General features: G+C 40.2%; 1 protein-coding gene across 3 annotated transcripts in view; it reads left to right on the top strand.

The window, feature by feature from the left end:
* The window catches only part of brwd1 (bromodomain and WD repeat domain containing 1), a 213,785-nt gene that overhangs the window by 178,376 nt on the left and 9,305 nt on the right, over window positions 1-26,104 (top strand). For 2 of the 3 annotated variants that reach the window (XR_006313234.1, XM_043701209.1), the window contains exons 31-38: window positions 2,433-2,553; window positions 7,799-7,924; window positions 14,994-15,072; window positions 15,215-15,268; window positions 16,582-16,725; window positions 20,966-21,118; window positions 21,606-21,775; window positions 22,680-22,924. Coding sequence is in view for 2 of the 3 variants with exons in the window: in XM_043701209.1 (XP_043557144.1) it covers window positions 2,433-2,553; window positions 7,799-7,924; window positions 14,994-15,072; window positions 15,215-15,268; window positions 16,582-16,725; window positions 20,966-21,118; window positions 21,606-21,775; window positions 22,680-22,924 (1,092 nt within the window). In the remaining variant the exon portion in view is untranslated. The remainder of the gene's footprint in view (window positions 1-2,432; window positions 2,554-7,798; window positions 7,925-14,993; window positions 15,073-15,214; window positions 15,269-16,581; window positions 16,726-20,965; window positions 21,119-21,605; window positions 21,776-22,679; window positions 22,925-26,104) is intronic. The other variant, XM_043701210.1, reaches the window with a different exon arrangement.

The following is a 26,104-nucleotide window of genomic DNA, read 5'->3' as shown; positions in this document are numbered from 1 at the left end:
GCCACAAAACAACGTGACCCACTCTCACTAGTATCCTTATATACGGTTGAGGAAGGACACCACATCCATGCTAGGACATGCCAACAGAGACACGCATGAGAGTTCCTAGAAGCATGGCATTCCAACCGGAACTCTATCAACAAACACAATGACTTGAATCCCATTTACCGCCTCCGAGAAAAAGAACAGGAAATGACTTGACCATCAGAAATGATGTCACCGCAGGAAATGACATCACCAGCCCAAGGAAACTCAAACATATAAATATAAAGTGGGCTACCACCACCAGTGCTTCATTTGGAGGCTCACTGAAGATGTTACCTAGTATGGTGACAAAACGTCTGAAAACAAACCTTCCAGCTCAGCGAGCAAACCTACGTCCTCAACCTCCTATGTCCAATGAAAAAAGCCATTCCAGTGTCTCCTTATTATCTCACATCCTGGTAAATCTTTTCTGAATCCTCTCCAGTTTAATAATGTCCTTCCTTTAACAAGGCAACCAGAAATGCGCATCGTATTCTAGAAGAGGCCTCACCAATGTCCTTGCAACCTCAACCTGACATCCCGACATCTTATACTCAGAGGTCTGAGCCATGAAGGCAAACATGCTAAAAGCCTTCTTAACCACTTTATCTACCATTTCAAAGGAGTATGTACCCGAACTCCAAGGTCAATCTGTTGTATGATACTCTCCAGGGCCCTACCATTAATTGTATATGTTCTGACCTTGTTGCGATTACCAAATTGCAATACCTCACATTTATTGACATTAAACTCCATCTGCCACTTCTCAGCCCATTGACCCAATTGATCAAGATCTCTTTGTAATCTTAGCTTTCTTCATTGTCCACTATACTTTCAATTTTGTTATCATCTGCAAACTTACTTGTCATACCTCTCCTATATGCTCTTCCAATCATTTACATAAATGACAAACAAAAGTGCACCCAGTACCGATCCCTGCGGAACACTGCTGGTCACAGGCCTTTTGTCTGAAAAACAACCATCCACCACCAACAACCTATTTCTTACCATTAAGCCAATTTTGTATCCAATTGGTAAATTTACCCTGAATCTCATGTGACCTAACTTTGCCAATTTGTATACCAGGCGGAACCTTGTGAAATGCTTTACTAAAGTCCATGTAAATAATGCTATGGCTCTGCCCTCCTCAGTCTTTTTAGTACTTTAAGTTTGTGAAACACTATTTTCCTCAAGCAAAACCATGCTGACTACCCTAATTAGTCTTTGCATCTCCAAAAGCATGTAAATCCTATCTTTCAGAATCATCTCCGAACAACTTACCACCACCGAGGTCAGTCTTACAGGTTAATCGATTCCAGAGTTTTCCTTGCATCCGTTCTTAAACAATGGCACAACATTAACCACGCTTCAGTCCTCTGGTATTTCTGTTATGACACAGTGGTGAACCTTTCTGCTAATTAAACCAAACACCCAGAAAACTCATCTTGCCCCTTTATCTGTTACAGTGCGAGTGACAGACAGCTCCCAACTTCCAATATGTAAAGAAAAAAAATCAATTTATTCTTTAACTCTAAAAATTAAACAGTAACCATTTACAACTCTAAGCCTTCTTCCTCTTAAATGTTTGTTATCTGCCTCCAACTCTGCAACAATATACTGTTCCAACAAAAGCTCGCATTAAAATTATATCAACTTAATTTCAAAACCATACAGCGGCAGTTGTCGGTGTGTCTTCCTCTGGCTGAAGATTTCCCAGGGTCATCTTCTGTCTTTTGTAATAAAGATGTTTCATATGAAATAAGTACCTTTTGAGTGAGTTTTGCTGGCAATTACTTTGTCAATGGCAGTTGGTCTTACTGTGTAACTGTCAAAGTGTCTACTTCTTTATACCCCCAGCATGTGATCATCTCATTGGTTTGATGTTGGCAAAACAATAAGTTCAAAATAGATTGGTTTCCAGTATCCTGGGGCATTACTTAAACTAGTTTGCTTCGAATTGTTGTCAAAACAACTCTAGTATCTAGTTCGCAGCCAAATGCTACATATTTTCAATTTTCCAGTACAATCTGACAATGCTAGTGAGCCACATAATAGGTGTCTACAAACACTCAGTGCAAAATAGCTTTCACTCTCTCAAAGGTATAGTACACTCCTTCAACTTTCTAACACTTCACACGTGTTTATAGATGATACAAGTATTTTTGCTAGAGGCGCTGCAACTTCCTCCCTAACTTCCCACACGTCATGGGATACATTGGATCAGGTTTTGGAGACTTATGTACCTTTTATATTTTCTAAGAACTCCAGCACTTCCTCTTCTGTAATGTGAACAGTGTTCAAAACATCAATGTTTATTTTCCTGAGTTCGCCAGTTTCCATTTCTTTCTCTATGGTAAAACTGACATGAAATATTAATTTGATGTCTCTTCCATCTCCTTTATTAATAGATATAGCAACTCCATTCAATGCTCCTGTGGATCTTCGTGCATATCCTGTATATTGTATGGTGGTTTCCTACCTTACAGACCTGAGCACCATTAGAATGAGACTTGTCAATAGATTTTACAGGTTTGTGTGCTTCCTCCAAACATATGTAAATGTGCTTGTTACCATAAATAAAAATGAATTTTTCGAAGTTTTTAGTCATTAAGTATTTCAATTTCACATCTAGCTAATTATATAGCTATGTTAAATGTAAATAGGTATGTTTCAATAAGATTCTAAGGAATGAAAGTTTAAATGTGGATGTGTACACAAGAAATAGTAGGAATTATATACATTTAGAACACAGAACAGGAATGGGTCCTTCGGCCCACGTGCTGGGCCATAAATACCCAAATTAAGCTAATCTCTTCTGCCTGCTCGTGGTCCATATCCCACCTTTCCTCGCATATTCATGTGCTCCTCTAAAAGTCCATTAAATGCCCCCATCGTATCTGCTTCCCATCACCACCCCGGCAGTGTATTCCAGATTCCTACCACTGTTTTTAAAAAAAAACCTGCCTCTCACATTTTCTTTGAACTTTACTCTCACCTTAAATGTATGCCCTTAGTTTTAGACATTTCAACACTGAGGAGAAAGATTCTGACCATCAACCCTATCTATACACCTCATACATTTATTGACTTCTATCGTGTATCCCCTCACCCTCCGCTTCTCTGGAGACTTAACTCCATCTGCCATTTCTCTGCCCATATCTGCAACTGATCTATATTCCGCTGTATCCTTTTCCACTGTACACTATCCACAACTCCACTGATCTTTGTATCATCTGCAAACTTATTAACCCACTCATCTTAATTTTCATCCAAGTCATTTATATGTATCTCAAACAGCAGAGGTCCCAGTGCAGATCCTTATGGAACACTGCTAGCCATGTAACTCCAGCCAAAAAAACACTTTCTCTCTCTTCCTTCTCTGGGCAAGCCAATTCTGAATCCACACTGCTAAGTCACTACGGATCCTATGCATCTCAATCTTCTGAATGAGCCTACCATGAGGGTTCTTGTCGAAAGCCCTAATAAAATCCATATAGACAACATCCACTGTTGCAACCCCATCTTTCCCTTCATCACCTCTTCAAAAAATTCAATCAAATTAAGATGTGTCCTGCCCCGCACACAACCATACTGACTGTCCCTAATTAGGCCATGCTTTTCCAAATGCATGTAATCCTATCCCTAAAGAATTCCCTCCATTAACTTCTCAACTACTGATGTGAGTGTTACAGGTGTATACAAAGGAACCTGATTATATGAAGGACACGGGCAGGGAGTACTTCATTTGGTTAATTGAATGTCGGATAACATAGTTCAGCCGAGTTTTGGGACCTTTCGATCTTTCTGGATAATCCAAAATTTGGATAACCGAAAACCGGATAATCGAGATTCCTCTATAGTTCGCTGGATTATCCTTATTTCTCTTGTTGAATGAGGAACATTAGCTACTTGCCAGTCCTCCGGGACCCCACCAGTGGCTAGTGAGGATGCAAAGATCTTGGTCAAGTCCCCAGCAATCTCCCCTCTTGCCTTTCTCAATAACTTGGGGATAGATACTTTTGGGCCCTCGGGACTTGTCCACCTTAATGCTGTTCAAGAGAACCAGCACTTTTTTTATTGATCTCAATGCCAGAGCATATTAGCATGCTTCACATAAATCTCACTATTCTCCGTATCAGTCACCTCATTAAATACCAAAGTACTCCGTACGGATCTCACCCACATCATCCGCCTCCATGCTTCCTCCTTTATCCCTGAGTGGTCCTGCCTTCTTCTTTGCTACCTTAAAAACAAGAGGTTATGTATAGAATGCTTTGAGATTATTTTCGGCCTGACTTGCCAACAGCATTTCCTGGTTCTTTCTTGCTCTCCTAATTCCCTGCTGATGTTCTTCCCTACTTCTTTTACATTCTTCACTGGCTTTGGCTGAATTTAGCTTCCTTACATATGCTTCTTTATTCCTTTTGACTAAATTCATAATCTTCCTCATTATCCAAGGGTTCCCTTACCTTGCCATCCTTGTCCTTCCTCCTTCCTGGAGAATGTCAAGTCCTGAATTCTGATCAGCGGGACTTCACACAATTCCCACGTGCAAAATGTGGACTTCCCTGATAACAGTTGCTCTCAATTAACAGCCCCTAGCTCCTGCCCAATACTAATATAATTTGCCCTCCCCCAATTTAGTATCTTCCTGCAAGATCTTGACTTATCCTTATTCATAGCTATCTTAAAACTTGAGTTGTGATCACTGTTTCCAAAATGCTGTCCTACTAAAACGTCAGTCATTTAGCCAGGGTCATTAGCCAATACAAGGTCCAGTATAGCCCCTCTTCTAGTTGGACTATCTCCATTCTGTTTCAAGAAACCCTCTTGGATGCACTTAACAAATTCTGCCCTGTCTAAGTCTCTTGCTGTGAGGCGGTCCCAGTCAATATTGAGGAAATTAAAGTCCCCTAATATGACAACCCTGTTGTTGCATCTTTCCATAATCTGCCTACACATTTGTTCCTCAATGTCTTGATGGCTGTTGGCGGCCTAGAGTATGATCCTTACAGAGTGATTACATCCACCTTATTTTTGAGCTGCATCCATGTTGCCTCAATGGATGAGCCCTCCAGTATATCCTCAGTGCAGATATGACATTCTTCCTGATGAGTAACAAAATTCCTCCACCTCTTTTACCACCTTGTCTAAAACAATGAAACCCTGGAATGTTGAGCAGACAGTTCTGTCACTGTATCAACCAAATCTCCGTAATGGCCACACCATCATAGTCCCATGTATTGATAGTCCCATCGATCCATTTGTATAATTATGATCCATTTTCAAAAATGGCATCATGGTCCAACAGCTCCACATCCTTCCTATAATGTGGCAATTGGAACTGCGTAATACTCCAAATGTGGCCTCACAGCTGTGCCGTGACATGCCAACTTATATACTCAATGTCCTGCCTGATGAAGACAAACATGCTGTACACCACCTTTACCACATTATCCACTTGTGTTGCCAATTTCAGGGAGCTATCAACCTGCACCCAAGATCAATGTGTTTCTCAGTGCCTCGAAGGGACTTGCCATACACTCTATACTTTTGCATTTGACCTCCTAAACTGTATCAAATTACTCTTGTCCAGAGTAAACTCTATCTGCTAATTGTCTGACCAACTTCCCAACTGATCAGAAATTTGCTGTATCCTTTGACACTTCCTCACTGCCCACAAGTCCACCTTTGAACATGTAGTTCTGCCTTTCCTTGAGCCATGTCTTTGTTATTGCTACATCATAATTCTGTATGGTAATCTGTACTTGTTAGTCACCAATCTTATTAAACATTCTCCATGCATTCGCATCAGTGCAGTATAGATCTGATTTAGACTTTTTATTTCTTCCCTTCTACCACTCCACTTATTAAATTAGACAAAGTTAGAACAGAGAATAATGTATCTTCGATTGTTTTGTGTACCCTGATATTGCTCTGTCATATATTGTCTTTATTGCTACCCCTCCTGAGTTAGTTTAAAAGCTTACCCATTAGCATCAATAAAATGCCCTTTGAGCAACTCAGTTGTGGCTCTGTTTTGGGTGAAATCCATCTGGCTTGTACAAGTGCCATGCCCTCCACAGCCAGGAATCAACTTTCCCAAGAATCTAAAGCTCCCAAGAATCTAAAGCCCCCTCTCCCATACCATTTTTAAAGCTGTGCATTCATCTGTCACACCTTAACTAGTAATGCAAATCCCCCACCCCTTTTACATTGCCTCAAACATCTAAACCCTGAAACCTCAAAGCTGCCAGTCCAACTTTTCGTTTAATCAAGTTTCTGTAATGGCTACAACATTGTGGTTCCATGTACTAATCCAGGTTCAAAGCACATCTACTTTACCTGTTATACCCCATACATTAAAATAAATGCATTTCAGACTGCCAGTTTTGCCATATTCATTAACCTGACCCCGCCAGTTCTTCCAATTAGACTGACGATCCGATTTCAATCTTCTCGATCACTCCAAATGATGAACTCGTGCTGTGGTTCCTACCCCACTAACACACTAGTTTTCAACTCCCAAATGGCTGTAGTGAACCTTCCTGCAAGGAAGTTGGTGCACTTCCAGTTTGGGTACAACCCATCCTTCTTGTGCAGGTCCCTCCAAACCTGGAAGTGATCCCAATGATCCAGATATTGGAAATGTAACCAACACCATACTGGTTCTTCATCCATATATTTAACCTTATTGTTTTCTGGCCTGACTACATGCGACACAAGGAGTAATCCAAAGATTACAACCCTATAGGTCCTGCTTTTCAGCTTTCTGCCTAGTTTCCTAAATTCCCTTTGCATCCCTTTCCCTCATCTCTCTTCATGCCTATCTCATTTATATGAACATGGACCACAACTTCTGGCAACAGACCATCTATCAAAGAAATGCCTGTCTGTGCCCTGGAATATAGAATCCCCAGTTAATACCGCTTGCCTACATTTCAACACTCACTACTGTACAGCAGAGCCAATCATGGTGCTGCTGATCTGGCTGGTGCTGTTGTACAGCATCCAAAACATTAAACTTGTTTGAGAGAGGAATAGCTACAGGGGACTCCTGCACTGCCATGGAATTTGAAATCAGTACAAATCTGAGTATTAAGAGTCTGACCATGAAACTGTTTTCAATTGTCAAAAAGCTCATCTGGTTAATTAATGTCCTTTAGGGAAGGAAATGTGTCATCCATATCCAGTCTGGCCAAGATGTGACTCCAAACCTATAGCCTTGTAGTTGACTCTCAACTGTCCTCCAGGCAGTTAGGGATGGGCATAAATACTGGCCCAGTCAGTGATGCCATATCCCATGAAAACCTTTTAAAAATTCAAAACCAAGCGAGTTAATCCTGATTGGTTGGGGCGTTGCTCTAAGAAATGAGCCAATTAATGGCTGTCGTGTATTTTGAGTTAAAACAGATGCAATGCATAATTGCGTTCTTCCAAGCAGGTTTGAATTAAGATTAAGGGAGATGGTTTAATGCTGTACACACAATGTTTAGTCAAAGAGAAGCATTGAGACGTTCTATGATTAACAAAGAATTAATTCAAATTTATTCATGGTTACTGCTTTTGCAAAATCTTCAATTAGTCACACTTGTGAAATTATTCAGTGGTTGTGGTTCCATATTGCTATTCTGTGTCTTAAAAAAAAGTATTTGGGGACTGATCTTTTTGCAATATATATTTGTATCGTGCAAAAAAAATTATTCTGCAGTACTGTTAAGTACCAAGATTTTGAAGCTGCTGCATTATGTCTGCATTGTGGTATAATTTGCAGGAGGATCAGTGCACTTGTATGGGAGGTGAGGTACATAGAGCACAATGCAAGAACTTTCAATGAACCAGATAGTCCTATTGTTTCATCGGCCAGGCGAATCACTGATCTGCTTCTCAAGTTCATTGAGTGAGTATGCACATTCTCTTTCCCCAAAAGAGAAATTGAATTCAATAATCTTGTAGTCTGGGGGCTAACCCCAGGAAAAAAGTTCTGAAAACTACTGAATGTCATTTTCTTATGCAGTCTCTCAGGATCGAGGATGGCCTGCTTCCACTCCAGTTCAGTACATTCTGAGATGGATGATAAATCCAGTGTGGGATCTGCAGATTCTGCTATTTGTGGGCAGGCAGTGGGTGCTTATTGGTCGGGTAGATGAGTGGTTTGGAGATTTGTGCTTTCTCTTGGATGCCTCAACTTTAGCTTTTCTCACAATATGTTTGCCTTCCTGAATGAACTTCGCCGTTTTGATCAGACTCCGGTCAACCGTCATTTATTGACAGTGAAGTTTGACCACTTGTAGGAACCTTTTGAGATAATCCATAAAATGTTTCTGTTCTCCCTATGGGAGTCTCCTGCTGCATCTCAGATTTGAGGAGAGCACTTGTTTCAGGAATCTAGTGTGAGGCGAACAAAAATTACAGTCCTCTCCAACCAAGTGAATCATTAGCACCTCAGTGTGATGTATTTAGGCTTGCTGCAGTTGAGCCACTGGATTTGGAAGGTCTTATGAAGGCACAAATGATAGTACTTCCTCCAGTGCTTTGATGTGCCTGCTGTAGATTGTCATACTTTCAAAGCATATGAAAACGTGGGAAATCGCTGCTGTCAGGTCAACCATTTTTGATCTTGCATTTGAGATCTTGGTGATCAGTTAGCCTTTCTGTTGGCTATAGACTGAGCTGACACATTGGAGGTAATCGTGAATTTTGTCATCTTTCATTGAAAGAAAGCTCTCAGGATCATGCCATTGATTTAAATTTTGAGAGCAAGGTGCAGTGTTGTTGGAGCTGGTTTGAAGAGGATCTTTGTTTTCTGGGTTTTTACTGAGAGGCCCATTTTCTTGTATGCTTCAGCAAATGAGTTGATGGTGACTTGGAGCTCAGCACATGACTACCACTTGCATTCTGGAGTTTAGTTACTGACATGACGGTAACTTCGGTTTGGATTGAAGATTGTATAGATTGAACAATTTCTCCTCTGTCCTATAAATTATCTCCATGCCTGTTTAGTTTTCTGGTCATTGATGCAATGGTGCAGCTTTTTTTTTAAACCCCAGTCTTCAGCGAGTTAGTGTCTCTGGTTTCATTAGTGATAATCTCAGTTATTATGTCTTTGAGATAGGTGGAGGAAGGACAAATTTCCGTGGAGAATCAGATTTGTGGAAGATGCTCCAAAAACCTTCATGATTCACAACTTTTGAGAGATTGAAAATGGCTATGTACGGTGGTTGCTATTATGTTGAGCATTTTTCTTGGATTTCCTTAGCAGTGTGCGAAAACATGACTATAAAACTGGAAGACCATCTTCGACCACTAGGTGGATTTAATTAATAAGCTCCTTATAATGAACTTCTCTGTGGCAATTATCTTTTCTGTAGTTATCATAATTGGACTTAGTTCCCTTCCTGAATGTGGTCACCCTGAGATCTCTCGGCACTCCCTCTCCTCCCAGATGAGGAATGTAGTGTTGTACAGTCATACTTCATGTTTAGAAATTCAGCAGGGATTCTACCTGATCCAGGGCCTTGTTTCTCAGCTTTGACCAATGGTTTCAACTGTGCTGAAGATCATGATTGGATAGTGAAGAATGGAGTTGAGAGCATTCAAATAAAAGACCAAATCTTAGTTGAAGTATTTTCCAAAATGCCCTGTTCATGACTGCCGGCATCCTCACCCTGTGTGGTTTGTGCTCCCCTCAGCATTTTGGGCCCTTCAATACTTGAGTCTCTCATAATCTCAACAGCGCTGAGGAAATCGTGCATGTTGTCAGTCTGTCTAAGTTGGGGCATCTCCTGTAGTCTTTCTACCCACCATTGTTTTTTGTCACTGATTTTATTCTGTATTGTTTTTAAGCACCCATACTACTACTATTCTATTGAGTTGCGGTGAAGCTTCCAATTGTCAAAGGCTTTCCACGTACACTTAGTATCTCTTGATCATTTTTGGCAAATCAGTTATGTTTCCATCTGAGAGGTCAAGATATCTTGATAGATGCTTAATATAACATACTTCAGGGCCAAGCAAACATTGAATTCATTATAGATCCTGGTGACTGGAGATTGAGAGTTTGACAATGAACTAATTGTTAAGGACTACGTTGGGTTCTTTGAAGTCTTCTATTTTTATTTATTTTGCAGGTTTGCTACTGTTTTACAGGCTTGCTTCTGTTGAAAAATCTCTGTCTCACACATAAAATATTGAACTGAGGTGTTTTTAAATGTACTGTGCCCAAGTAACTACCAAACTCAAAGAAAAAAGTTATTTATAGATAGCCCAAATGTTAGTCTGTAGTGAAAGTCACCTTTCATGGCTGTTGGCATTCTTCCTGGATCAGTTACAGCTTGTGGAATTTTATTTTCTTGAGGCGGTTGCATAGATTTTGAATGCTCCTTTAGGAACTATCCACTTGTACAAATGAGGTCCCCAAATGGATTTTCAACTCTAAAAGGTTTGAGGTATTTTGGAGAAGGGGAGAGAGCAAAAGCTGTTGCTGCTGAGACATGTTAGTTCAGGTTCTATTCCATTCCAATAGCTTTATTACATTTGCAGACTGAATCATGTGCTCTCTGAAATTATTCGACGATGGGTGGGCTGATTTTCCCAAGGTGGTTTAGTGCTTTAGTGAGATTCATGGGTACCCAAGTTGTCATGACTGAGTTACTTTTTTCATGCAATCTTTTATTCTTCACTTCATTAATTATGCATCTGGGCCATGTGGCACCTTCCTCATAGAATTGAGTCACAGGAGAGGTGGAAATGCTTACTGCTCCCAGGATCTTCCTCATTCATACTGCTGGTGGCATTACTTAAAACCCAGCCGCACACCCCTTCAGACACTGCACGTCATCTTCAAAGTGTGTGGTGCTGCATCATGAACAGAGGTGACATGGCCCAGAGAGATAACTTGGCTTCCTACTTATCCTGCAGGAAACTGGAGGTGGTGGTGGAGAAAGGTGCTATGTTTTACCTGTGACCACAGCAGACCTCGCCATTCTGGACCCAGATAGTGGCCTGGGTCAGTGTACTGTATAGGTAAAAAATGGAATGCATAATGCAGAAGGAAAGTCAGACGATCCACCTCACCCCAACTTTTGACATGGCTTAAATTCTCATCAAAGCTCAGACTACAATTCTAACCATTGCATGCAACTTGTCCACTCAAGGGCTGTCATCCACCTTATTCATCCAAATTACGATACCTCCCTGACGTCTGTGCTTCCTACTTGCTGGAGACATTCTACCTCCTCTCTTGTTTGTGCATCAACATGAACTGCTCTTCCACCTCCAAATTACTCCATCCCTCCCTTTAAGTGCAGGATAGGTTTTCCCATAACTTGGGCCAAGACTGGCAGGAAGGGTGGGTGGGTACTGGACATAATTCTTCTCATGCCATGTTAGGAGAAAACAGGTGAGTGGCCATTGAAGAGTACAACTGATCATGCAGGGTCAGGGAGATGTCAAGGATCATTGAGGGTCGTTAATTTATGGTCAGTGGTACCGCCTGGACGTAGATAACAAATGCCCAATTTCCCCATATCATGTCTTCTGTTTCAGACTGTAAGGAGCATTGATTTATTTGCTTAATTTCTTTTAGGTAGTGAATTCTTACCTCCGGCTTTTAAATGTTTTTGTGGTCATGGATGTGACATTGGTGCCAGGTCATTGGGCAGTTGCAGGATATTCTGAAATAGGAGGGACAACAACCAGAGGTCCAGGTCCATGTCAGTTCTAATGATGTAGATTTAAAAATAAAGATGTGGTCCTTCAAGCAGAATCTTGGAAATTAGGAAATAAACTTCAAAATCACAACTTCATGGATTGTAAACTCAGTTTACTCCTAGTGCTAGTAAGGTGAAGAACAGGAGAATCAACCTAATTGATGCTGAACAGAGAAGATACAATTGGGAGGGGTTTTGATTCTTGAGGCAGTGGAACTGATTTTGGGAAGATGGCACGAATACAAGCTGGATAGGTTGGACTTCAGCACAACCAGGACAGAAATCTTCACAGGGGTGTTCACTCTCCCTGGAGGGAGGGATTAACCTGAGTGGCATGGGGACAGTAACCTCAGCAGGGAGACTAAAGCAGTGAAATAAAAAGAAGAAAACAGCAATGCCACTAAGTCCTTATGCCTCAGACTTGGCTGTCACTGCGTTCCTCTGAGAAATGATCTCTCTCAGCACTATCCCAAACACACAATCTGTAAGAGAGATGGCATCCTGGGAACACCTGCACTACCTCTCTGGTATCTCTACTGTTTTGCAGTCATTTGTTCCCTTTCTGCCCCTTTAACTTTGGTGTGACCATGTCACTCTGCATACTGTCCAGGTAGATCACATTCCTTGCAGTTACATCACAGTGAAGCCGTTGCTTCATATCCAAAACGTGGGTTTCCTGTAGCTTGAGCACACGTAATTACTATGTATACTGGTAGTGTCTCTGACATTGCGCATTACACAGGAGATGCTTTGCCATGACTTACACTCAAATTACTTTGCTTGCTTCCTCTGGTTTGAAGGAGATTAAATGTGTACTTAGAACCTTACCCTGTTACTTATACTTTAAACACTTGTAACCCAAGTAGCACCACGTTTTACTTGAAATGCTGGACTTTAGAAATATACACTTGCTCTTATTTACCAATGTCACCACTCATCCCATGCTGGCTCCCAGTCCACTTGAGTTTATTTTCCCTGCGATGTTACTCTTATATATTTTCAAACCTCACTCCTGTCATGCAGCTTTTCAACACTTGGTCTTCTCTAGGCTGTTTCCCACTTATGATTTTCTCTGTCTCTCAAACCTGAAAATCTTTGCCCCATCCTCTGACCTCTCAGCTGTCCACCGACTTGCCCTGAGTCTGAACTCTCTGCCAACCCTGTAATATAGCTCAGTCTGAACTCTACCACCCCCACTCACATGCGGAGACTGAATTCTGTCATTCCTGTAGAATCAGAGACTTCGAGGTACTCAGCACAGGTACAGATCCTTTGGTCGAATTCATCCATGCCAACCAGATATCCTAACCTAATGTAGTTTCATTTGCCAGCATTTGGCCCATATCCCTCTAAATACTTCCTATTCATATACCCATCCATATACCCAGCCTTTTAAATGTTGTTATTGTACCAACCTCCACTTTCTCTGGCAGCTCACTCCATACACCACCCTTTGTGTGAAAACGTTGCCCCTTAGGTCTCTCTTAAATCTTTTCCTTCTCACCTTAAACCTATGGCCTCCAGTTTTAGACTCCCCTACCCTGGGGAAAGACCATGCCCCTCATGATTTTATAATCCTCTATGAGGTCACCCCTCAGCCTCTGACGCTCCAGGGAAAACAGCCCCAGCTTATTCAGTCTCTCCTGATCACTCAAACCCTTCAATCCTTGCAACATCCTTGTAAATCTTTTCCTAACCATTTCCAGTTTCACAGCATCCTTCCTATGGGTGACCAGGATTTCATGCAGAATTGCACGCAGTGGCCTCACCAATGCCCTACAATGCAACATGATGACCCAACGCCTATATTCAATGCACTGACCAATAAGGGCAAGCATACCAAATACCACCTTCAGTATCCTATCTTCCTGAGACTTCACTTTCAAGGATCTATGAACCTGCAGACCGAGGTCTCTTGTTCAGCAACACTCCCTAGGACATTACCATTAAGTGTAAAGTCCTACCCTGATTTGCCTTTCCAAAATGCAGCACTTGACATTTAGCTAAATTAAACTCCATCTGCCACTCCTCAATCCATTGGCCCATCTAATCAAGATCTCATTGTACTCTGAGGTAACCTTCTCTGTCCACTACACCTCCAATTTTGGTGTCATCTGCAGACTTACTTAACCATACTTCCGACATTCACAATCGAATCATTTATATACGCTCTGATTTCTCGTGCAGTATTAAACCTCTCCACATTTGTGCTCTTTCTGCAATCTTCAGCATGCTTTTACACTTTAAGCCTCCTCACTCGTGTTGTTTCAAACTCTTGCATTCTTGTGCTCTTTTAAGTCTTTCCAATCTTGCACCAGCTATTTACTGGGCTAATTAGACTGGAATTTGGCACATTCCAGGAGCAGAACATGATTTGGCTGACACTTGTTCTTCACAATTTGTTTTAAACACCAGAAAATATTGCTAATCTTCGTTTAATAAACAAAGGCATACTGTTGACTATTTTAATTTGTATCTTGTATTTGCCTGACCACAAACCCCCACACTGATATATCATATTGAAGCTTCAACGTGCTTTATGTCTTGCAAGTGATTGTCATGCAGGCAACTGTGTTTGACATGTGAAAAGTATTTTCTGTTGCATCAGGACATTAGGCAAGTGCTCTGCACTTTTTAAATATGAGCTTGGGGTTTTTCATATTCACCCAAGTTATCCAAATGGACAGGTAAGACCTGGATTAGCAGGTCACATTTGAGTAGCAAGAGTAGCAACATGCATTTGTATGGAATGTTTCATGTTGTAAATTATCCCTAGGTGTTTCATTTGTCATATCAAAACAAAATTTGCCGTACAACCACCTAGAGATATTAGGACAGGTGACCAAAAACGAAGATATAGGTTCTAAGGAATGTATTAAAGGCAGATAAAGAAGTCTAGGAAGGGAATTCTAGAGCTTCAGCTAAAGGGATTGTCAGTAATTATGAAAAGATTTAAATAGAGCGTATCGGATAGTTCCAGGCTTTAGAAATTGGCCAGCAGAACCTACAATTTCCCTGGTAATGCCTTCAGAATCTGCTACAATGGAAGTTCTCAAGGATCCCCATGCGTAACTCCCATCTATGCTGAAATAACAAGTAGCCATCAGAAAACTTGGCTAATGAACACTGCATTTTTGCTTCACAGCCTTAATACGTTCAGCAGAATTAATGGTTGTTGATGATTTCAAGATTTTAATGTGTTGCTTTTAAAATGTAATTTAGACGACTGTATGTTAAATGCATTGTGTTTAATTCCAGGAGTAAAGACTGCATTGATATTTTTGAAATTTGGAGTACAATGGAGAACTGTTCATTGGATTCTCAAGGCGAGGATGAGGTACAGAAACAAATCAAAAGGCTCCATGTAAATTATATAGTTAGCTTGATTGATTTGGATTTATTCTGTTAACGTTGTGCTGCACATTGTAAACCCTTTGATGAATAAATAATATGTAAACCTAAGTATTACCTACTTTTAGGAAAATGATGAGACAGTGAATGCTGCTGTTGCAGGGACATCTACTGCTAGAAGAGTGAGTAGCATAAATATTCTCCTACCTAATACACTATTAGTCATGCTGTAGGTTTTACCACACTTGGCTTCCACTGTGGGTCCAGTTCGAAGTTCCACTTGAGTATTTTGCTAATAGTACACAAAATTTGTTACTTTTCGTTGTGCCAATGCTCTGGCACTGCACTGCTCTGTGGTAACACAACTTGACGATGAAGGTTACAGTTATCACTCTGGCGTTGCATAATCAGTGAAAGTTAATGGTGAACAAACCAGGTAAAATAGAAATGGCAACTGGAAAAAAAAATCAAAATTTTAGCAGTTCTCTTTACTTTGTTTATAATTCAAGAACATTTTTTCCCAAGCATAAAGTATTTAAGTTTGGGAACAGGACGGCACGGTGGCACAGTGGTTAGCACTGCTGCCTCTCAGCACCAGAGACCCGGGTTCAATTACCGCCTTGGGCAACTGTCTGTGTGGAGTTTGCACATTCCCGCCGTGTCTGCGTGGGTTTCCTCCGGGTGCTCCGGTTTCCTCCCACAGTCCAAAAATGTGCAAGTTGGGTGAATTGGCCATGCTAAATTGCTGCAGTGTTAGGTGAAGGGGTAAATGTAGGGGAATGGGTATGGGTGGGTTGCTCTTCGGAGGGTCATTGTGGACTTGTTGGGCCGAAGGGCCTGTTTCCACACTGTAAATGATCTAATCTAATGTTTAAGATAAGACTAATTTTCCATCCAATTGTTTAATGTTCTTGTTCATAAAGGCTTCATGAGCATCCATTCATGAATTTTTCCTTCCCTCAAACTTTGAAGGATGTTTTGCTGTTTCCAGTGAATTTAAATTGAATCCATTAATGATTATTTTGGAATACTAAGATTTTTGTGTGATCCAACTAGACTATAGCTCATTAACAATTTTGTTTATGGTGGCACAGTGGTTAGCACTGCTGCCTCACAGCGCCAGAGACCCGGGTTCAATTCCTGCCTCAGGCGACACTCTGTGTGGAGTTTGCACATTCTCCCCGTGTCTGCATGGGTTTCCTCCGGGTGCTTCGGTTTCCTCCCACAATCCAAAAAATGTGCAGGTTAGGTGAATTGGCCATGCTAAATTGCCCGTAGTGTTAGGTGAAGGGGTAAATGTAGCGGAATGGGTCTGGGTGGGTCCCGCTTCGGCGGGTCGGTGTGGACTTGTTGGGCCGAAGGGCCTGTTTCCACACTAAGTAATCTCAAAAAAAATCTAATGTCCAGTCTGAAATTTATTTATAGTATATATTTCCATCCTTGAAGTCGCTATATACTTTGAAGTTCTGTTTTTCTATTTTATTCCCACATGAAGAGCCGTGTTGGCCGCATATTTGGCCGGAATCTGAGCTATGATGTTACCACTTGGAAAACTCAGTGCAGGGAACTGTTGGAGATCTTGTTTCAGTGTGAAGACTCTGAACCTTTTAGGCAGCCAGTGGACCTTGCTGAATACCCAGTAAGTTAATTTGGACTATTTTCTAGGGAAATAGAATCACAGATGTACAGCACGGAAACAAACCCTTTGGTCCAACTCGTCCATACCAACCAGATATCCTAACCTAATCTAGTTCAATTTGCCAGCGCTTGGCCTATATCCCTCTAAATCCTTCCTATTCAGATACCCATACAGATGTCTTTTAAATCCTGTAATTGTACCAGCCTCCACCACTTCCATACTCGCAGCTCATTCCATACTCGCACCACTTTCTGCGTGAAAAAGTTGTCCCTTACATCCCTTTTATATCTTTTCCCCTCGCCCTGAACCTATGCCCTCGAATTCTGGACTCCCCCACCCTTGGTAAAACAACCTTCCAGCTCAGCGAGCAAACCTACATCCAGAAAATTTTGTCTATTTACCCTAGCCATACTCCTCATGATTTTATAAACCTCTGAGGTCACCCCTCAGCCTCTGACGCTCCAGAGAAAACAGCCCCAGTCTATTCAGCCTGTCCCTATAGAACAAATCCTGCAAACCTGGCAACATCCTCGTAAATCTTTTCTGAACCCTTTCAAGTTTCACAACATCCTTCTGATAGGAAGAAGACCAGAATTGCACGCACTGTACCAAAAGTGACCTAACCATTGTCCTGTACAGTTGCAACATGACTTCCCAACTCCTATACTCAGTGCTCTGACCGATAAAGGAAAGCATACCAAATGCCGCCTTCACTATCCTATCTACCTGTGACTCAACTTCCAAGGAAATGTAAACCGGCACTCCAAGGTCTCTTTGTTCAGCAACACTCCTTAGGACCTTACCATTAAGTGTGTAAGTCCTGCTCTGATTTTCTTTTCCAAAATGCAGCACCTCATATTTATCTAAATTAAACTCCATCTGCCACTCCTCAGCCCATTTGTCCATATGATCAAGATTTCGTTTTAACCTCCTTCGCTGTCCACTACGCCTTCCATTTTGGTGTCATCTGCAAACTTACTAACTATATGTTCACATTCATATCATTTATATAAATGATGAAAAAAATTAAGTAAAATATTTCCATTTCCTTCAATAAACATAGTAAACGTATTAAAGATAATTTTTTTGAGGCATGGTTTATGTAAAGAAAAGATCACAGGTGCTTGAGTGTTTAACATGAAACCAAAAAGTGTATGTTTGAGAACCGGGAAAGCTGAAGTGAAACTCTTGAACTTTGCAGTGTTGGTGTTTTGGTTATACAGTCATAGAGATGTACGGCACGGAAACAGACCCTTTGGCCCAACCCGTCCAAGCCGACCAGATATCCCAACCCAATCTCGTCCCACCCCCCTGCACCCGGCCCAAATCCCTCCAAACCCTTCCTATTCGTATACCCATCTAAATGCCTCTTAAATGTTGCAGTTGTACCAGCCTCCACCACTTCCTCTGGCAGCCCTCCACCACTTCCTCTGGCAGCTCATTCCATACACGTACACCCTCTGCGTGAAAAAGTTGCCCCGTAGGTCCCTTTTTATATCTTTCCCCTCACCCTAAACGTATGGCCTCTAGTTCTTGACTCCCCGACGCTCCAGGGAAAACAGCCCCAGCCTGCTCAGCCTCTCCCTGTAGCTCAAATCCTCCAACCCTGGCTCTTTTGTGGTGAGGCCCAACTGCTTTCTTTTAACCTGTTAATTTAATGCAAGTATTCTGGTATGAGACAACTTCAAACAAAAAACAATTACACACATTCTGTAGAATATTCCATTTTATTTTCAAATAAATTCTTGGACTCTTCTGAAACAAGTATTAACTGACAGACTTGTCGATTTTGGTAAAATTTTGTTTAAAAACAAAAATTTGGTTAAAATTCTTTTTGGTTTGAGGTTTATTTCTCCTCATTCTTTTCCGCTAGAGATGACAGTCACTAGAATTTTGACATTGTTTCCAAAATAGGTAAGAGTAATTTAAAAAAAACATGAAAAACTAGAAAAAGTTTACTGAACTAAAAGCAAGTCCAAGTTTTCTTTTGGAAAGAAAAGCAATTCCTTTAACAGTTGAAGCAGAAAAGGTAGGTCATATTCCCTCCCTGACAGATTCTTTTGACGCACTTTTGATGAAAACGTTAATGAAATGTTAAAAGTCATTTTGAAAATCAATTTTGAAAGGATGGTAGGTAAGGAGGTTGATTCTTTAAATCTCCTACCTGCCCTTGCCTCTGACTTCCCTTGTCCCCTGCAAGGAGGAGGAAAAACACTTGGCTACTGACCACTGAAGGACCACCCTCCATTAATGGTAGGCTGCAACTGCTGGCCTCTAACTCCCAGAAACTGCTGGCCTCTGATTGTCAGTGCCTCTGGTGATGCATTGAGATTTGTGATAAGGGGAAATATTTGTCTTTGCTTGCCTGTCAACTCTTAATAACCTGATTGACAGGCAATTAGGTGAATTTACTCTACGGTGCGGGTGGTGTGTTTTTTACTGAAATGAATCAATTTTAAGCAAGTTATGTTTTCTCGTTAAAATCAATGCAAGTTCTGTAGTGCATTCTGTAGGACTTTATTTGAATACGTGCATATTGAAATACTGAGCTTTGCTAAATTCAGACATTGGAAATACTTTTAAAATAAATTTTAATCAATGAATAATGTAACCTATTTACAGTGCCTCCTCACTGTCTCCTGAACTTCATACTTCATGATCTTCCTGGCCACTACAAATCCTTCCCTCCCTGACTTTCTGACATGTGTCCTTTCACACTGATCTTCTGACTTGAGGTCTTTACCCTTCCCTAGCCTCTCCCTGTTTTGGATACTGATACTGTGTTTCACAGCCTCTGCCCTCCACCAGCTCACTGAACTTCCTAATCCTTAACTCGCCCTGTCTTGAACCTGTGTCCCGTTTAAGATCTTCATCCAATGTTAACACTCTGGAGTTGTAAAAGTGAAATTCCCAATATTCCAGAAATGCCAAGTTGGAATGTTATAATCCATGTCTTATTTAAATGTTCTGGTCACCACTACTCTCTTCTGAACCCTCACTGAGAATGAGGGCTCTTTAGATTAATGACACCATTATGAAGAAGGCGTATCTTTGACAGTCATTTAAAACAAATGTATTGGCACCATTTAGTTTTGCATTTTCACAAGCCAAGAGCTCTGACATCAGATTGGGATCTTGGAGAGGGAAACAGAACAGGGCCAAATAGGAGAACAGGAAGCTCAATGGGAAGGTGGATGAAAAGGCCTTTCCAGAATTCTCCAGTCAAGCTGCATGGGGATCAACATAAACTCATCTTGAATGCTCAATGAAATTATAGACCATATTAAATTAACAATATTAAAATTATTACACGGAGCAAATTTTTTGGTAATGCCATTTTATATCAGTTTGCCATTAGGTTAATATCTGAGACACAATTTTCGAAAGATAATTTTTAATTTTTAAATGATTGAATTTATCATGAAAGCCTTCATTGGTGTTTCCATGGGTTATTTAAAAAGTTTGAAAAATTATGGAGTCTTACAGGTTCCAAAGTCAGTAAAAGGCATGGAATTTTGTAAAGACAGGAATGAGATTTTTCTGACTTTATGCAGAATTCCAAACTTTGATTTTTGATTCAACTTTTATATTGCTTTGACTGTCCAGAATATAGCACAGGTAAATAGACTGGTGACCCCTTAGACAGTTTTTATTGAACAAAGAATCTCTACCAGGCAAGGTAATCATAGAATCTCTGGAGTGCAGAAAGAGATCATTCGGTCCATCAAGTCTGCACCAACTCACCCATCCCTGTAACTTCATGTACAGGTCTTACAATGACCAACCTCCTAACCTGCACAGTGAAGGGTAATTTAGCATGTGCAATCCACCTAATCTGCACATCTATGACCTAAAGGGGGAAACTGAAGGAAATTGATGCAGATACTGAGAGAATATACAAACTCCACACAGTCAATCACCCAAAGCTGAATCGAACCCAGGTCCCTGTTGCTGTGAGTACTAACCAGTGCTGCTCCAAATCCTGAGAGTACGATTATACATGAACTGGCATACAATGCAAGGTTTGGATACCTGTGCAAAACTGCAACTTTGCAAATTTGTGATGTCTTTGAAAGAAAAAATGGTAACAAAATACTTCAGTTTGGTTATGCACATGTCATAGATTTTAAATTAGAAATGCTACTGGGTTCCTCCTTTGTGGAGAGGGTGCATATTCTAAGTGAAGAGGGATTTTATACATGATTTTAAATGCTTATTTTTGATCTGTGATCATTTGTAGGATTACAGGGATATTATACACACTCCAATGGACCTGGCAACAATAAAACATGCATTAGAAATAGACAATTATGAAACTCCCATTGAACTTTGCAAAGATGTGCGATTAATTTTCAGCAACGCTAAAGCTTATTCTCCAAACAAGAAGTCTAAGGTAATCTGAATAGATCACTCTTGAAGTATTAAATCATATGAACATTTCATACTTTTTTGGAAATGTGTTAACTTGTGTATGCATTTTGAAGTCAATGGAAATAAAAATCAGTAATCTCCTTGTCCCCTTATTCTCCCTCACTCCTATGCCCATTTCATCTCTACCTCCTGTCCTTCACGTTCTGTCCCTCCCACATTGGCCTTCTTCATCCCTCCTGTTCTTTGCCCTCTCCATTCCTTTCTCTTGCCTGCTCCTTGTCTTGTCACCACCTTGCTTATTCTCCCAAATCACCTATCCAGAAAAGAATTTGAAAACGGGGCTTATCACAATCAAGAAAGTGAGAAAATGATATAGAAAAACTCTTGCTGTTAATTTCAAATGGATTATGTGGGGACTTAAAATGATTCCGTGAGAATGTTGCTGTGCAATGAATTGCAGTACTATATTCTTAACAGCTATGTTTTTTCTTTTTAAAAAAAAAAATTAGATATACAGCATGACTCTGAGGCTGTCTGCATTTTTTGAGGACCAAATTCGAACAATTGTCTCGGATTATAAAACTGCACTAAAATACAATAAAAGGAGTCAGCACAAACAAAGATATAAGAAATGCCTCCGTAGTTCTGAAGCCTCCAGATCAAGTAGCAGAGCTTCCAGGTATTTTACTTTGCAGGGCATTATTTGCTTTAAATGACTTGTACACTTTGTTTCTAAGCCAGTGGGTGTCATTAAGTTGACCTTCGTAGTGTACTTAGTATGTTCATACTGTGGATAGGGAGGGTTAATGGAGCTGGTTGTAAATTGTCAGAAAATTTGCAAACTGTATTTGGGGAGACTCACTCTTCTTGAAGAGTTGTAGGCATAATGCTGTAATAACAGCTATGATGCACCTCATCAAACCTGCAACCCAGTGGTTTATTTTTTGTGTACGCTAGCTTCTTTTTGAAACCTAGAAACATTGGAAATAGGAACAGGAGTTAACCACTCAAGCCAGCTCCTCCATTCAATATGATTGATCATGGCTGATCTTCCTGCTGAGTACCCCATTCTTGTTTGGTCCCCATACTCTTTGATCCCTTTGGTCTTGAAAACTGTATCCAACACCTTGAAAACATTAGTGGGAGACAGGCGGAGATTTTAGATTTTTTAGATTTTAGATTACTTAGTGTGTGAATGAACAAGATGAGTTTCTATTCAAAACATGTTTGCAGGATAGTTTTTTTAAAAACAAAGGCATTTCCGTTTTTAAAAAAAATTAAATGGAATGATGAAACATGTCCGGCATGGCAGTGTTGAATGTTTCCAATATAACTGACTGCAAATTTGTAGCTAATGTTATGCAGGCTAGGCATGAAAATTACAGTGTCAAATTACTAATATGTGTAGATTGCGTAACCTAGCATGTTTGCTGGACAGCAGAACTTCAGAAAATAAAGAAAATATAATATATATTTGTATCAATAAAAACTGCTATTCACTGGTGCAGTAGTTTAGTTACCATTTATAAATTCAAAGTTACTCGCAATCATCTTGAACTTATTTGTGTTTCTGCAATCTTTAGTCCAGAACGAAAATGGAAGCCCGTGAAGCCTCAGGCAAAATTGGAGCATATTTCCAAAATATCTACCTCATCACATATATCACAGAACAGCACAAGTAGTACTGCAGATAGTGCCTGCAGTGATGCTTCTGAGCACTCTTCGACATCAGCCAGGATAAGGAACATGAAGGCTAAGACAACTGTCCTAACCATAAAGAAAGATAGAAAAGTAGACTTGCCTAATGGGTCAGTTGGATCAACAACAGGTGAGTAAACAGATTTCTGTTTAATATTTTTGTGGTATGTTTTACTGTGTCTAAGATGCTACCTCCATGCAAGTTGTTTAATAAGTAGGTCATCGTATAGTGTAGTTTGTATCCATTTCTTTACTTTCATATGCCAGGTTTCATGGGCATATGCAAACACTTTCTTGGTCATCATGAATTATTGGTATATAGGTTTTAAAATATTGGTGTGACACTTTTGCAAGGTTGCTCACCAATTACCTCAAAGAAAGCTCCATGTTTTGTACAATTTAAGCTTAAATTTTGAGAGACTGCATTCAGAATATTGATTTATTCATTTGAGTATTTAACCATTCAGGCAGTGGATGATGGGATGATGATATCAGGAAATGTTCATTCAGAAACAATGATAATACTTAATGGAATAAGGCAACAGCTTTATTAGCTTGATGCAGGTCTTGCTTCCTGATTTAGCCAAGGTCTCACAGCAAAAAACAACATCTCCCTTACATCTCTGATCTTCTGACTAGAGAGCAAATACTTATCTTCAGTTTCAAATTCAGCATACACTTTGGCTCCAAATCTGGTACTTATTAAACTTTTCCAAGCTACAACCAATGTGCATGAACAACGACATTCTTGAACACTCACTAGTCGAAATGATGCCTGATATGTACAGTGTATATAAAAAAAACAGTACATTTAAAATAGTTAAGTTAAAGCTTACACAGTGAAATATTGTATAAATCCAGCATGATGAATTAAATGCAAAAGTGAAAAAGAACTAAATTGCACCAAAACCTGATCAGAATATTGCAACTGACAGTTGTGAAAAAGAAGTGTGGAAGAACTGTCAGAATGAAAGTATGGCTCTGCGTTTCTGAAGGAGCTCTAGTCAAAATCTACTTTCAAAATGCAGAGCTTCCTTCTTTCATCTGGAAAAAGTTGGGCTGGATTGCCAAGCATAAGAAAATCCAGACTTTTATTTTAAGAATAACTTGAGATTAATTGATTAATATAACTTGATTATCACTAAAGTAAAATGAATCTTATGATTCACCGGGGTAGCACACTGGAAATTAAACCCCGCTATTTCTGGAGTAGTCACAGACATTAAAGACTTCAAAATAAGTGCACAAAATTCCCAAATTTACCTGATTTTCTGATCCAATTTGAGTTAAAAAAACAGATTTCTGTACGAAAGGAATTACTACTTATTGCGAGTACTTAGGCTCTAGCGACAGGTAAACAGTTATGTCTGCATATAGCACTGCAAATTAAAACTCTAATTCCCTTATATATCCACCTTACTCACAGATGTATAGACTGGGGGAAGAAAGGATGAGTAGAGGGGAAATACTGTAAAACAGTTCACTAGTCTTTGTTCTAAAGTTCTATGGAGTTGGTTTTTGCTAATGTGAAAATTCCTTTCAAATGTTCCATTACTTTGCGAAGGGCTGCTTTACTTGTAACGTCTGATTAATCAATTATAAGTCGCAGCAACTGTTGAAGGAAAGATTACCAGATTTTCTTTCAGTTTAAAGTGAGATTTCACTCGAGACCAGAAAGAGAAATGCTGATGTAGGTTTGCTTGCTGAGCTGGAAGGTTCGTTTTCAGATGTTTTGTCACCATACTAGGTAACCTCTTCAGTGAGCCTCTGAATGAAGCACTGGTGGTCACGCCTGCTTTCTGTTTATATGTGAGTTTCCTAGGGTTGGTCATGTCATTTCCTATGGTGACATCATTTCCTATGGTGATGTCATGTCCTGTTCTTTTTCTGAGGGGGGGGTAGTAAATGGGATCCAAGTCGATGTAGCTACTCTCCCCTACATCAAAGACATCTTGGAAATGACTGGCAGACTACTCAGACCCCTTGGCATCGTAGTAGCCCACAAATTCACCAACACACTAAAACAGCAGCTAATGAACTTGAAAGACCCTATACAGACAACAAGCAAAACTAATGTTCATTTACAGAATCCTTGCAAGAACTGTAACAAACACTACATTGGATAAACAGGCAGAAAACTAGCCACCAGGATACATGAACATCAACTAGCCACAAAAAGACATGACCCACTCTCACTAGTATCCTTACATACCGATGAGGAAGGACACCACTTTGACTGGGACAACACATCCATGTTTTGACAAGCCAAACCCAGACACACATGAGAATTTCTAAAAGCAGGGTATTCCAACCGGAGCTCTGTCAACAAACACGTTGACTTGGATCCCATTTACCAACCCTTGAGAAAGAGAACGGGAAATGACATCATATGAAATGTCACCACAGGAAATGACATCATGACCCTAGAAATGTAAACATATAAATAGAAAGTGGGCTACACCACCAGTGCTTCATTCGGAGCCTCACTGAAGATGTTACCTAGTATGGTGATGCAACGTCTGAAAGTGAACCTTCCAGCTCACCAAACAAACCTACATCCAGAACCTCAACCTGAGCTACAAATCTTCTTGAAACTAAGCTCAAAGATTAACTGCTTTTAAGCCTGTCATAATCTTACACATATCACTCAAATCTCTGTTAACCTTCTTTCTTACTTGTAAAATTAATTCATAGGTTGTGGATGTAGCTGGCAATACCATCCCTGATTGCTCTTGAGAATGTGATAGTGACCTGTCTTTTTGAATAGCTGCATCCATTTGGCATATTACATCCATATTGCTGTTAGCGAGACAGTTCCAGGATTTTGATTCAAGAACACTGAAGGAACAATCGTGTATTTTTGTGTCAGAATAATGGGTGGCTTGGAGGGGAACTTTTACAATTGGTGGCCTTCCTATTTATCTGCTTCCCTTTCCATTGTTACGCCGTGGAGGTTGGACCCCTCTGCAAATTAAAACTAAAACCAGGGCAAGTAAAACCAGAAAAGCTAGCTTCGCCTCGTAATTTGCTAAAATTGTGAATGAGTGAAAGAGTACCTCTAATTTCCACTGTTTAAAGAAAAAATACTTTATTTTCCTAACTCGAACAGTGAACACTAAATAAAAACTATTAACAAACCCAAGATCCCTTTTCTCTTATGTAATTACTGTCTGACCCCAACTCGATAAAATTGCTGCTCCAATAACACAATTATTAAACATTACTTTGTCTCTGAAAGTCCATGTTGTCTGTTATGCTGTCTTCTCCCTGGGTCGTCATCTTTCTTTTTACTGCTTTTACTGGGAAAAGG

This window comes from Chiloscyllium plagiosum, chromosome 12, assembly GCF_004010195.1.
Source record: "Chiloscyllium plagiosum isolate BGI_BamShark_2017 chromosome 12, ASM401019v2, whole genome shotgun sequence".
Taxonomy (NCBI): domain Eukaryota; kingdom Metazoa; phylum Chordata; class Chondrichthyes; order Orectolobiformes; family Hemiscylliidae; genus Chiloscyllium; species Chiloscyllium plagiosum.
This window is presented reverse-complemented; position numbering and strand designations above follow the sequence as displayed.